The following is a 13,188-nucleotide window of genomic DNA, read 5'->3' on the forward strand; positions in this document are numbered from 1 at the left end:
TACCTCACACATCTACACGGGACTGCTGGAACTGGTTTACAAGGCCCATCTTTGCCTCTTGGCTCAGCCACTTCCCGATTCTCACCACTTCTGGTTGACGAAAAGCTTCGCCATCACTGCCCTATCCCATTCCAGACAAGTGGCTGTCCAGTCTATTTTATTTTATTTTATTTTATTTTATTTTATTTTATTTTATTTTATTTTATTTTATTTTATTTTATTTTATTTTATTTTATTTTATTTTATTTTATTTTATTTTATTATTTTATTTTATTTTATTTTATTTTATTTTATTATTTTATTTTATTTTATATTTTATTTTATTTTATTTTATTTTATTTTATTTTATTTTTTTATTTTATTATTTTATTTTATTTTATTTTATTATTTTATTATTTTATTATTTTATTTTATTTATTTTATTTATTTTATTTTATTTTATTTTATTTTATTTTATTATTTTATTTTATTTTATTATTTTATTTTATTTTATTATTTTATTTTAATTTTATTTTATTTTATTTTATTTTATCTTATCATCTTAATTATTTTATTTTATTTTAATTTTTTTATTTTATTTTATTTTATTATTATTTTATTTTTTTATTTTATTTTATTTTATTTTATTTTATTTTATTTTATTTTATTTTATTTTATTTTATTTATTTTATTTATTTGTCACATTTCTATGCCGCCCAACTCCCTGGGGACACTGGGCGGCTTACAACAAAAAATTATGTGAACAATATACCATAAAACTTGTTTATAAAAAACATTAACAGTCTCTTAAAAGCCTCCAGCGATGGAGCATCCACAACTTCTGGACTACAAGTTATTCCACTGATTAATTGTTCTTATTGTCAGGAAATTTCTCCTTAGTTCTTGGTTGCTTCTCTCCTCGATTAGTTTCCATCCATTGTTCTTATCTTGCCTTCTGGTGCTTTGGAGAATAGACTGACTCTTCTTTGTGGCAGCCTTCAAATATTGGATCACTGCTATCATGTCACTCCTAGTCCTTCTTTTCACTAGACTAGATATACCAATTTCCTGCAACTGTTCTTTATATGTTTTTTTTTTTTTTTAAATTTGATTTATATGCCGCCCTTCTCCGGAGACTCAGGGCGGCTTACAGTGCGTTAAGCAATAGCCTTCATCCTTTTGTATATTTTTATACAAAGTCAGCTTATTGCCCCCACAATCTGGGTCCTCATTTTACCTACCTTAGAAAGGATGGAAGGCTGAGTCAACCTTGAGCCTGGTGAGATTCGATCTTACTTTAATTGCAGACAGCTGGTGTTAAATTCCTGTGCTTCTGTCTGTTGAGCTAAACCAGGCTTTTAGCCTCCAGTCCCCAATCATCTTTATTGCTCTTTTCTGCACTCTTTCCAGAGTCTCAACATCTTTTTTTATGATATAGTGACCAAAATTGAATGCAGTATTCTAAGTGTGGTCTTACCAAGGCTTTATAAAGCAGTACTAATAGTTCATGTGATCTTGATTCTGTCCCTCTGTTAATGCAAGCTAGGACTGTATTGGCTTTTTTGGTTGCTGCCACACACTACTGTCTCATATTTAAGTGATTCTCCTCTAGGACTCCCAAGATCCCTCTCACAGTTACTGGCATTAAGCCAAGTTTCACATCGTCTACAACAATACCTACCTACGCTGTTGGTTTTTCTTACGTAAGAGTAAAACCTTACTTTTTCCTACATTGAATTTCATTTTGTTAGATAGGGGCCAGTGTTCAAGTCTGTTGAGATCCATCTGGATCTTGAGCTTGCCTTCTGGAGTGTTGGCTATTCCTGACAGCTTAGTGTCATCTGCAGTTTTGATGAGTTCCCCTTCTATTTCCTTGTCTAGATCATGTATGAAGATATTGAAGAGTACTGGGCCTAAAATGGAACCTTGGGGTACCCCACTGCTTATTCCTCTACATGTAGACCAGAAGTGGCATTCAGCAGGTTCTGACGAGTTCTGGAGAACCGGTAGCGGAAATTTTGAGTAGTTAGGAGAACCGGCAAATACCACCTCTGGCTGGCCCCGCCCCCATCTGTTCTCTGCTTCCCAATTCCCAGCTGATCGGGAGGAAATGGGGATTTTGCAGTAACCTTCCCCTGGAGTGGGGTGGGAATGGAGATTTTACAGTATCCTTCCCCTGCCATGCCCACCAAGCCATGCCATGCCATGCCATGGCCACCAAACCCCGCCCACAGAACCAGTACTAAAAAAATTTGAATCCCACCACTGATGTAGACATAGTACCGACTACTGGTTGAGTACAGTTTGTCAGGCAGTTACAAATCCATCTGGTGGTGATGCTGTCTATCTAGGGGTGGGATTGAAAAATTTAACAACCGGTTCGCTGCTTGGTTGCTGGGTGGGCGTGGCCATGGGGGGGTGGCATACGTGGCCTCCTGCACCACGGGGGTGGGGGTGTTTGTTTTTGCCCTCCTGAGGCTCCGGAGGCTTTCTTGGAGCCTCCAGGCGGGCAAAAACGTCTCTCCTGGGCACCATAGGCCCTCCGGAAGCCGAAAATGGGCCCATTTCTGGACTTCTGTTACTTCCAGTAGGCCTGTTTTTCGTCGTCCTAGAGCAGTGATGGCTAACCTTTTTGCCGTCGTGTGCCAAAAGCGTGGGGGTCGTGGGGGGGGTGCCCACATCCATAATTCAATGTGCCCCGCCCTCCCACCCATGCGCACATGACCTCCCCACACTTTCCCCTGCTTTTGGCATGCGATGGCATGGTGGGCCCAGTAGGCCAGTTTTTCCCCCTCCCCAGGCTCCAGAGGCTTTCTAGGAGCCTGGGGAGGGCAAAAACAGCCTTCCCCATCCCCCCGGAAGCCTTCCGGAGGCCAGAAACAGCCAGTTTCCTGACTTCCGGTGAGACTGGAAGGTCTGAAAATTAGTTGGCCGGTGCGCGCATGCGCTCTGTAGCTGAGCTAGGGCAACACTTGCGTGCCCACCAATATGGCTCTGCATGCCACCTGTGCCACCCGTGCCATAGGTTCGCCATCATGGTCCTAGAGCATGCGCGCAGTCCCTGCACTTACCTCGCATCCAAAACGGGCTGTGTGGAGACTCCTGGCAGGGGAGGAGTGGGCGGGGTCAGCCAGTCCTTGTAACTACTGGTTCAGCAATCCAGATTAAAATTAACATCCAGTTTGCCCAAACCGGACCGATCTGGCTGAATCCCATCCCTGTGTCTATCCCATCTTTTTCTTTTTTTTAGCTTACCAAGAAGCAGTTTATGGTCTACTTTGTCAACTGCCTTACCAAGTATACTGTGTTCAGTGCATTTCACTGGTCCACTAATTTAGTCACTTTGTCAAAGAATGAAATAAGATTTCATGTTTGACAAATCAAATCAATTAAACATGGTGTGAACTCAGGGCATAAACTGTAATGGGATGTGGAAATGGCCTTGAGGAATGAAGGGAAGAGATGGTGCCTAGGAAACAATCAGATAAGAGTGATAGATGCCCTCAGTGACTCAACGGTCAGAGGAAGAAACTTAGGAAGGACTGTCCCTAATTGTTCAGTTGCTTGAAAATGGTGACAGGAGATTTACACCTTCAGATTTGTAAGATTAGGTTAACCTGGCCTTACAATAAAGTAAAATTGGCTCACTTAGTCATGTTTTCTGACTGGTTCATCTGGAAGGGTAGACATAAAACAAGAGTTAAGGGACAATGAACTCTGTGTACCCAACCAGTTGTGATCTATTCATTAAACCATGTTTTCAGTAATGTGGATTGTTTATCAGTTTCTGTAGCCATCCATCTCTGTCAATGACTCTTAATTTAAACTAAGTTTGTTAAATTTAAATCAAGTTTGCTGCCTAGCTTTCTGAGACTTGCTCTTCAGACAGCCAGAACAGATGTTAAGTGTTAAAATTTGGAGCATGGAGAGTCAGTTGCACGTCTAACTAGGATTGTTATCGCAAGCATAGAATTAGGTAGACCTCCTTTGTAAATTTGGTAGATTTTGCTCTCAGAAAAGGTAGAATTTAATAAATTAAAGTGCCTTTCACTTATCAGCTGACCTTGAGGGTTTTTTTCCCCAGCCAAATTTCTTAATCTTTGGATGCTTATTTGAAGGATGTTAATTCGGAGCACATCCCGCCACAGCCTGTGGTAAAAAAAAAACCCCAGGTGCAGGTTGTTTTGTAAGCACCATGTGAATAATTTTTGAACCCCCCCCCTTTACGCTGTTTCATCTCCGCCTGTAATAAGACCCAGTACAGTGGTATCATCTGTGTAGCTTGAGTCAGTCTGGCTTGATGGCCAGAGGGCTGTGTTGAACACGAAAAGGTGAGAAAGTTGGGGTTTGTCATCATCTAGGACCGTGATGGCGAACCTATGGCACGAGTGCCACAGGTGGCACATGGAGCCATATCAGTGGGCACGCGAGCTCAGCTCCGGCGTGCATCCAGATGATTTTCGGGCCTTTTGGGCCTACCGGAAGTTAGGAAAAAGGCTGTTTCCAGCCTCCGGGGGGCCTCTGGGGGAGTGGGAAAGGCCATTTTTGCCCTCCCCAGGCTCCTAGGAAGACTCTGGAGCCAGAGTGAAAAACGGGCCTACCTTGCCATCACATGCCAAAAGTGGGAGGAGCGTGGGGAGGTTGCACACGCATGCATGTTGGGGGGGCCGGGCGCATAGAATTATCGGTGTGGACACGTGCGCGAGCGACACCCCCCCCGCACTCCCCCCACTTTTGGCACGCGATGGCAAAAAGGTTAGCCATCACTGATCTAGGATCTAGATTGCCAGGAAAAACTTAACTACGCCATAATGGAAGGAAGGTGAGAGACACGTGTGGGAAGTAAATAATCTATGAAAGTGACTCAGGCTAATTAGCTCAGAGTAATTAGTAAATGGAAGTGGGAGGGAGAGAATCTGGGTTTCTTAAATTGTAAATGGAGCAGAGAGAGTAGATAGAAAAAAAGCTTTTGTGTCTCTCTCTCTCTAGTAGTACTTGAAAATGTGATGACACCTGACCCTCAGTCAGAAATCAAGGACTGCTTTTTATATCCAATATCTGATAAATCATTGGCTATGCCAGTGTTTCTCAATCTTGGTAGCTTGAAGATGGGTGGACTTCAACTGGCTGGGGGATTCTGGGAGTTGAAGTCCACCCAACTTCAAGCTTCCAAGGTTGAGAAACACTGGGCTATAGCATAGTGAAGGAAAGGAGCAAAGTTTCTTTTTTTAAAAAAAAAATATTATTTATGGCCACAGGGTCCAAATAGAAAGCTGCAAATCAAATCAAATTTAAACTGTGGCATTTTATTTAACAAATGAGATAATTTAATAAATATTACAGAAAACGCTTTCAACTCCAACTTACTTGTGTTATTAAGGACCTTGTTTTTATAGCCGTAGTTAAAAATCTTGGCAGTTGCCTCTGAAAATTTAGATTTTCATCCGCAGGTAAAATGTTAACCTATCTGGAAGCATCTCTTCCTTAGTCTTGATTTTAGAATAGGGCAAATAACATTTGTTAGATTGTGAAATATCTCAAGGATGTTTAACATATAGGAATTTAGGATTTTAATGTAGGATTACACGTAGTCCTCGATTTACGACCACAATTGAGCCCACAATTTCCATCGCAAAAACAAGATAATTGTTAAGTGAGTTTTTCGCCCCCTTTTACCACCTTCCTTGCCACAACTGTTAAGTGAATCACCGCAGCTGTTAAGTTAATAGCCCGGTTGTTAAGTGAATTCGGCTTCCCCTTTGACTTCGCTCATCAGAAGGTCGAAGAAGGAGATCACATGATAATTGTAAGTCGAGGACTACTTATATCTCAGTCCAACCTAATCTACAGGGTGGCCTTTGTGGGGAGCACATCTTGTACTGCATTTAAATATAAGCACATACCAAAATGAAAATACTTCCCAGGCAGATGTATGTATAAATCCTCAATTTTGTTTCCCCTCCCCTTAGTTGTGGTTTCCGTAGGACCACATTACTGGCAATAGAAAAAAGGGTGTTTGTTTGTTTTTTTTAAAGGGAAAACAAGCAAGTTAAGACTCCGCTTAGGACGTTGGCATTAAGCTGTAATGTGGGTTTGTTATTTTGGGTTTGGATTTAGCCTTTTGTATAATCCCAGCCAACAGAAGTTCAAAGGAGTCACCCAGCTTGGTTCAGGGTTTATAAGAAACGTGGCTAACCACAGCAGCTGCGTCGCTGGGATCAAAGGTTTTGCAATCCAAAACTTGAATTGAGCAAGGTTGAACTTCCATCCAGCCAGAAAAGAAAACCAGAGATTTCAAAATGAGAAAAGAAATGACTTGGGGCATAAGGCAAGAAACCTATGCTTGGTGGGGGAATCTGCTTCATTCAAGATGATTCAGGTAATCCTCGACTTACAGCCACTTGTTTAGTGACCTGTAACTGTTTTCCATACTTTTTTTTTATAAAGTTTTTTCTTTACACGAACATACATACAATACATTTTTTCTGAACAGAGTATTGGCCGGTTCACGAATTTATATAATCTTTAGTCATCTCCAACACAATTTAAATATTCACTTTTTGCCATCGTGTTTATTCTCCCTAGTTTTTATAAACCAATATTACCCTTCATCCTAATTTCTAATCTTAATAAGATTCAATTTTTCCCTTTTCATCTCTAAATTAAATCCTTTAAATTTAAAATTTCACAACATAAGATAATCTCAATATTTCTTTAAATCCCCTTATTATAATCATAAACATTTTTCTTTTATCAAATAATACAATCCAATATCTTAATAAAGCTCAGTTAAGTATTAAGTATCAAGACCTTATTGTTCCAACAAGCTGGGCTGGCCTAAACATGAATTTTAATGGTTGTTTTAGTTTTTTAATAAGACGGGGGCCAAATTATTTAATATATTTTTAAATTGTTTTTAAATTTTTTGTATATGTGTGTTTTAGTATTGGCTGGGCACCGCCCTGAGTCCTTTGGGAGAAGGGCGGTATAAAAATTGAAATAATAAATAAACAAATAAAATAAACATAACATTCCAATCGTTCATTTCTTTTTCTATTATTTTTCTTAAATTTTAACTCCAATTTTTGATTACAATCAAAAATAATCCACCTATTACAATTTCATATATTAAACTTATTCATATGTCTAAATCTTATTTGTTCCAAATAGTACAATCCAACATCTTAATAAAGTTCAGTTAAAGTAGATAACATTCCAATCATTCATTTCTTTTGTAGAAAAAAAATGTTTTCCACACTTAATGACCTTTTGCCGCATCCCCAATGGTCACATGATCAAAATTCAGACTCTTGGAAACTGGCATGTACTTATGACAGTTGCGGTGTCCTGGGGCTCATGTGATCCCCCTTTTGCGACCTTCTGACCATCAAAGTCAACGGGGAAGCCAGATTCACTTACCAGCGGGTGTTACTAATTTAATAACTGCAGCGATTCACTTAACAACTGTGGCAGGAAAGGTCGTAAAATGGGGCAAAACCCGCTTAACGACTGTTTTGCTTTGAGACGGAAATTTTGGGTTGAACCGCGGCCGTAAATCGAAGATCTTCTGTAATTTTGGCTATTGGAGGGCGTCTTCTGATGCATGCTTTTTAAAACAAGTTTCTTAACTTTTGTGTCTCTTTTTTTCCTCCCTTCTCCTCGCCCAGCGGTGATCCTGCCTACCATTTGGGCCTATCTGCAAAAGCTTAATGCTGAACCATACTACTTGGGCCTGGCTCTCTCTGCCTTTAGCTTTGCTGGATTAATCACAGGTCCCTTCTTTGGATATTGGTCCGATCGCACGCACCGAACCAAGGGGAGCATCATGTTTGCCAATTTGTTTCAGATAGCAGGTGAGTGGACCCTGCCAGGGGAGGTTGGCACAGGTCGCCCTCACAAGATAATTTGCCATCTTCTGTCCCTTCAGACCTCCAAGGTCCCTTTGCCTGCCTCTCTGTTGTGATCTAGGTTTACTGAGTCATTACAATACACAATTAGTCCCAAAAAAACCTATTTTATTGTAACAGCTGAGAATTACGTTCATTCCCAGCTGAGTCCCAATTAGTTGCAAAGCAAGTCCTTCGGAAGAAATCCTTCGGGATAATCACCAACCTTTATCTTCTTTGACACCCTGCCAAAGGCCTTACTTGGCAAAGCCCCACGGAGTTCAGAAACAAACAAGAGATGCCGACTGGAAACAGAGTTAGCAACGTTGCTTTCCTGCAAAAGGCCCAAGTGCCTTTGTTTCTCTTTTAAGCCTTATGGGAGGGGCCAATCATCTCCTGGCCTTATTCCCGAGTTATCCCTTTTGCTTTAGTTGCTCTTGCCTTCTGGCAGCTCTGCGCATGCGTGCACTAGGAACAAGCTCCTCCTGTTCCTCTGCCTCTCTGCTGTCCGACTCTGGGGGCTCTGGAGTCCGCGCATCACTCCAGGATGGCCCTGGCCCCATCTCTGCCTTCGACGCAGAGCCCTCGTCTGGGCCTTCCCCAGCCTCCAGGACTGGCCCACGTTCTTCCTCAGCCTCCTCACTGTCAGCCAGCTCCACAGGCTGCTGGCGGTCCTCTCCATTCAAGAAAGTAGAACTCTTAAAACATAGGATCATCCAGCAACGGAGATGGAGAGGGAGAAGGGGGCGGCGTTTCTGTGTGGAACTCTCTCCTCAATGCTGACGGCCTCCGCTGCCCCCTTCTCCCTCTCCGCTGCTGGGAGATCCCATGCGAAGAAGGGGGCTAGCAGAGAGGAGAGAGTGCGAGGTTGCTGCTTCTGGGATGAGGGGACCCGGGAAGCTTCTGGGTCCATCTTATCCAGCTTCTCTTCCTCTTGCAGCCAGCTTTTCAGTCTAGCTTGACGCAATCTCTCTTTCTCTCTCTCTCTCTCTCACTGTTCTGTCCCCGTACCACACACGCACCCCCACAGACGGCCCGGAGTTAATAAGCCACACAACAAAACTCTTTGAAGATAAAGCTGGCAGCAACCCAGTGGCTAGCTGCCAATTCAGACTTTACTCACACAAAACAAAGATTAGACTGCAAGCATTCCGATAAAACAGGCAGAGTTTCAACAATACAAGGATTAATCCAAATGCAGTCCGATAAAGCAGGCAAAGTCCAGTAACGCAGAGATCATGGATTATTTCCAGTTTTTGCTCATCACAAACTGAACCGGCCACCACACGCACATTTATACCCTGTGGGGTGTGGTCCAGTGACTCAGCTAATCTCTGGCACGCCTTCCCCTCTGCTGCGCACGCTTCTCCCTGCGCCTCTGCCGAGGGTCCAGCCAGCACTTATCTTCTTCGTCGCTGTCCACCTGTGGCTGCGGGGACGTGCTTGGCTCTGAGCCTATCTTTTGGCCTTCGGTGTCCTCCGGAGGCATTGCCAGAGAGGAAGATCCTGGAGAGGGAGGCCTTGCCAACTCCTCTTCCTCACTCTCAGAGTCTGCATCTGTCGATAGCCCAGGCTCAGGCAACGGAGCCACAACACTCACACACACACAAACAGGTTGGATCTTTCTTTCCTCCTGCCCCCCCCCACCGGAGATCCCTGGATTCCCTCCCCAACCCTGCCTGTCCCATACAGGTACCACCCGCACAAGTGACGTAGAGTTGGCCACGCCCACTCAGTCTCATGACCCCACCCACCCAGCCACGCCCACCCAGCCAGTCATTAGGGCAGAGAACCGGTTGTTAAAAAATTTGGAGCCCACTACTGGACACATCTACCCATCATCCACTTGTTCCCCTGATCATAGCGTGAGAGAGCTGTTTTGCTGTGCGCAAAACCCCAACCAGCATCATGCTGTCCATGAACGGTTCAGCATTGGGTGCCGTCAACCTTGGTGGCATCGTTGGCCGCCTCACTCCAGGTGGGGTTCTCGTCCTGTGACATATGGCTGAGCTCCACCAAGCCATGTTTCTTCTAATCTTTCTTACCGTTGTCTTTTTTTTTCAGGAAACTTCATGTACTTCGTCGGTGGCTCCAAATGGATGCTCCTCAGCAGCCGACTAGTAGCAGGTAAGGACAGGAGAAGGATTATCCTTTCCGAGTCTAACTCAACTCAACCCAACTCAACTAATTGAGCTTTGAGGTACAAATAGGAGAACTTTCTTCACTTTTCCCTTCATTTGGAGGCCTAGGTTTCAGCCCTTTTGCTTCTCTTCTTTCCTAGGTAGAGGCAGATGTAGGATCTCCTGCTTGGGCAAGGGGTTGGACTAGATCTCTGATCTCCGTGTATTTCGCAGTGCCCTCAAAACCATGTTGTTCCGCCAGGCTGGGCTATCAATATAAAGATTTTAATTGGTTTTAAATGGGATTTTAAATTCGGGGTTTTATAAATTGGGCCTATTATTTAATAATTTTAATTATTTTTAAATATTGTCTGTCTTTGTGTTTTTAATTAGGCGGTACACCGCCCTGAGTCCTTCGGGAGAAGGGCAGTATAGAAATAAAATTAATAAATAATAAATAAAATAAATAAATAGATCAGTGGTTTGCAATCTTAAACACTCAAAGAGCCATTTGGACCCATTTCCCACAGAAAAGAAAACACCGGGAGCCACAAAACCCTTCCCGTGACTGACTATTTTTGGAGCGGCCACAAAACTAACATATGTAGTTGAATTAAACCTTCTATTTTCTTCTGAAACTTTTCTTTTCTTGAGTTTATACATGGTTGGCCTACCGAGGGTTGAAAAACTCAATAAATCGTGTGCCGGCGGGTGTTGCACATTGGCGGTTGTGACGCATATTTTGAGTGACAGGGAGCCGCAGCAGAGGGGTGAAAGAGCCACATGCGGCTCCAGAGCCGCAGGTTGCTGACTCCTGGACTAGATGACCTGCAAGATCCCTTCCAATTCTGTTAATCTGTTTTGTGCACAGCAAAACAGCTCTCTCACTATGATCAGGGGAACAAGTGGATTATGGGTAGATGTGTCCAGTGGTGGGCTCCAAATTCCTCTGTCTACACAACTTACTAAATCTCTTAGGTAAAAGGCTTAGCAAAAAAACATTAGTGTGCTATTATAACCTTGTTTTGCAACTTAGCCTGTCAGGCCAAGAAAGCTTATTTGGTTAGTCTTTACTTCCATGTGTACTGTGCAAATAAAATAAAATAAAATAAAATAAAATAAAATAAAATGCCCAAGTGTTAAAGAGTATTACACAAGGAACCTGAGTGGCGTAGGAGGCTAATGCCTCCTAAGGCAGCATTTAACATCCAGCTGCCTGCAATTACTGCGAGTTCAATTCTCACCATGCTCAAGGTCGACTCAGCCTTCCATCCTTTCTAAGGTGGGTAAATTGAGGACCCAGTTTGTGGGGGCAATAAACTGACTTTGTATAAATATACAAAAGTATGAAGGCTATTGCTTAACATATTGTAAGCCGCCCTGAGTCTCTGGAGAAGGGCGGCATATAAATCAAATTAAAAAAAAAAGTACAGGACTACAATTATATTTTGGATTTGTAGCTTTTAGCTGATTTTGTAATATTTGAAATTTATTACACTTGGTCTCGTTACCCTTGTTCTAAATTTAACAAATAGAACTGCATCGGAAGAAAATATCTTGCCCAGTCAACCAGATATTAACTGGACAAATTGATTGATTGATTGATTGATTGATTGATTGATTCGATTATATGCCGCCCTTCTCCAGAGACTCAGAGCGGCTTACAATGCGTTAAGCAATAGCCTTCATACTTTTGTATATACCTGCTTAGTAGGGCTTTTGCCCCCTCCCTCCCCCCCCCCAGTGGTGTTCTTTTTTATACAAAGTCATCTTATTGCTCCCACAATCTGGGTCCTCATTTTACCTACCTCGAAAGGATGGAAGGCTGAGTCAACCTTGAGCCTGGTGAGATTTGAACTTGCAGTAATTGCAGGCAGCTGGTGCTATTTAACAGCACTTTAGTTTGCTGCGCCACCAAGGCTCTTGGTGGTATATTGAAATCTTGAAGGTATCAATCTTCTTGTGCCATATCCATCATTCGATGTTGGCGATCATATTGGTGATCCTGTTTTTATTAACAGCCACACAAAAAAGTGTTGCTGAGTTTTGTCCAAACCGGTCCCTTAGATTTTGAAGCCATGATGTTCTCCTTCTGCCTGGACCTCGTTTGCCTTCAATCTTTCCTTGGAGGATTAAGTGAAGGATGCTGTATTTTTCCGGGTGTCGCATCACATGTCCAAAATACTTTTGCTTTTTTATGGTTTTGATGATTTCTCCCTTGGCTTTTCCAGTCGGCTTATCACCTCCTCATTTCTGATTTTGTCAATCCAATTTATACGTAACAGCCGCCTGTAAATCCACATTTCAACTGCTTCTAGCCTCTTCAAGTGGCCTTCTGTCGGAGTCCAACTCTCCACTCTGTGGAGCAGGATAGAAAAGATGTAGCACCATCAAGCCTGATTTTTAATCTTAGGTGTCAAGGTGTCAGACGGGGAGGGCTAAATTGGGTAATGTGCTTTGGGTGGGTGGATGAGCAAAGATTTACCATTCTTTCCTTTGCCCACGGACTTTTCTGCCTCTCCACTACAGGTGTGGGAACTGGAGCAGGTGCCTCCATCTTTGGCTACCTCACCCGTTCTACCACTTCGCAGGAGAGGTCCAAGGTCTTTGCTGCCGTCATGGCATGCCGCCAGGTCGGGCTGATTATTGGTAAGGACTCTGCTTTTGACAGACCCTCCCCCACAAGAACTGACATCCTGTGTCAACACTTGTTGTGGCCCGTCAGCGGCCTGTGCAGCTAGTAGCTGATTCCGACAGTGAGGAGGCTGGTGTGGTGCTGCGCCAGCAGCCTGTGCAGCTGACACTCGAGTCAGACAATGAGGAGGCTGGAGAAGATGTGGTGCCAGAGGCGGGGATTCAGCCAGGGCCTTCAGAACCTCCAGAAGCTCCCATAAGTGAAGAGGAAGAAGAGGAGGAGTCTCTTCTCGATGCACGGGTGCGTAGAGGTGCCAAAAGCCAGGAGTGGTTCCTCAGGAGGAAGTCTCCTCGAGAGTAAGGCTTGGGGCTAATTGGCCACTCCCTTAGCCTATTTAAGGAAGGACGACGACAGATGCAATTTGCAGGGAACAACTTCGTTCAATCTCCTTCGTGTCCTGATCTTAGTTCTCCTATCAGTTTCCTGCAAATTGCTTCTGGGCTTTCTGCCAACTATAGTAAGATTACGATTATTTATTCTTTGGATTCTTGTAGGCTGTTAAGAAAGT

The 13,188-nt window shown here is 43.0% G+C and overlaps 1 protein-coding gene across 1 annotated transcript in view; it reads left to right on the plus strand.

Annotated features, from left to right (window-relative positions):
- The window catches only part of LOC139318032 (major facilitator superfamily domain-containing protein 8-like), a 39,409-nt gene that overhangs the window by 7,147 nt on the left and 19,074 nt on the right, over window positions 1-13,188 (plus strand). The window contains exons 2-4 of the mRNA XM_070945272.1: window positions 7,647-7,832; window positions 9,930-9,992; window positions 12,515-12,634. Coding sequence (XP_070801373.1) covers window positions 7,647-7,832; window positions 9,930-9,992; window positions 12,515-12,634 — 369 coding nt within the window. The remainder of the gene's footprint in view (window positions 1-7,646; window positions 7,833-9,929; window positions 9,993-12,514; window positions 12,635-13,188) is intronic.

This window comes from Pituophis catenifer, unplaced genomic scaffold (assembly GCF_029215685.1).
Source record: "Pituophis catenifer annectens isolate HBS135680 unplaced genomic scaffold, rPitCat1.0.hap2 SCAF_6, whole genome shotgun sequence".
In the NCBI taxonomy this organism is placed as follows: Eukaryota; Metazoa; Chordata; class Lepidosauria; order Squamata; family Colubridae; genus Pituophis; species Pituophis catenifer.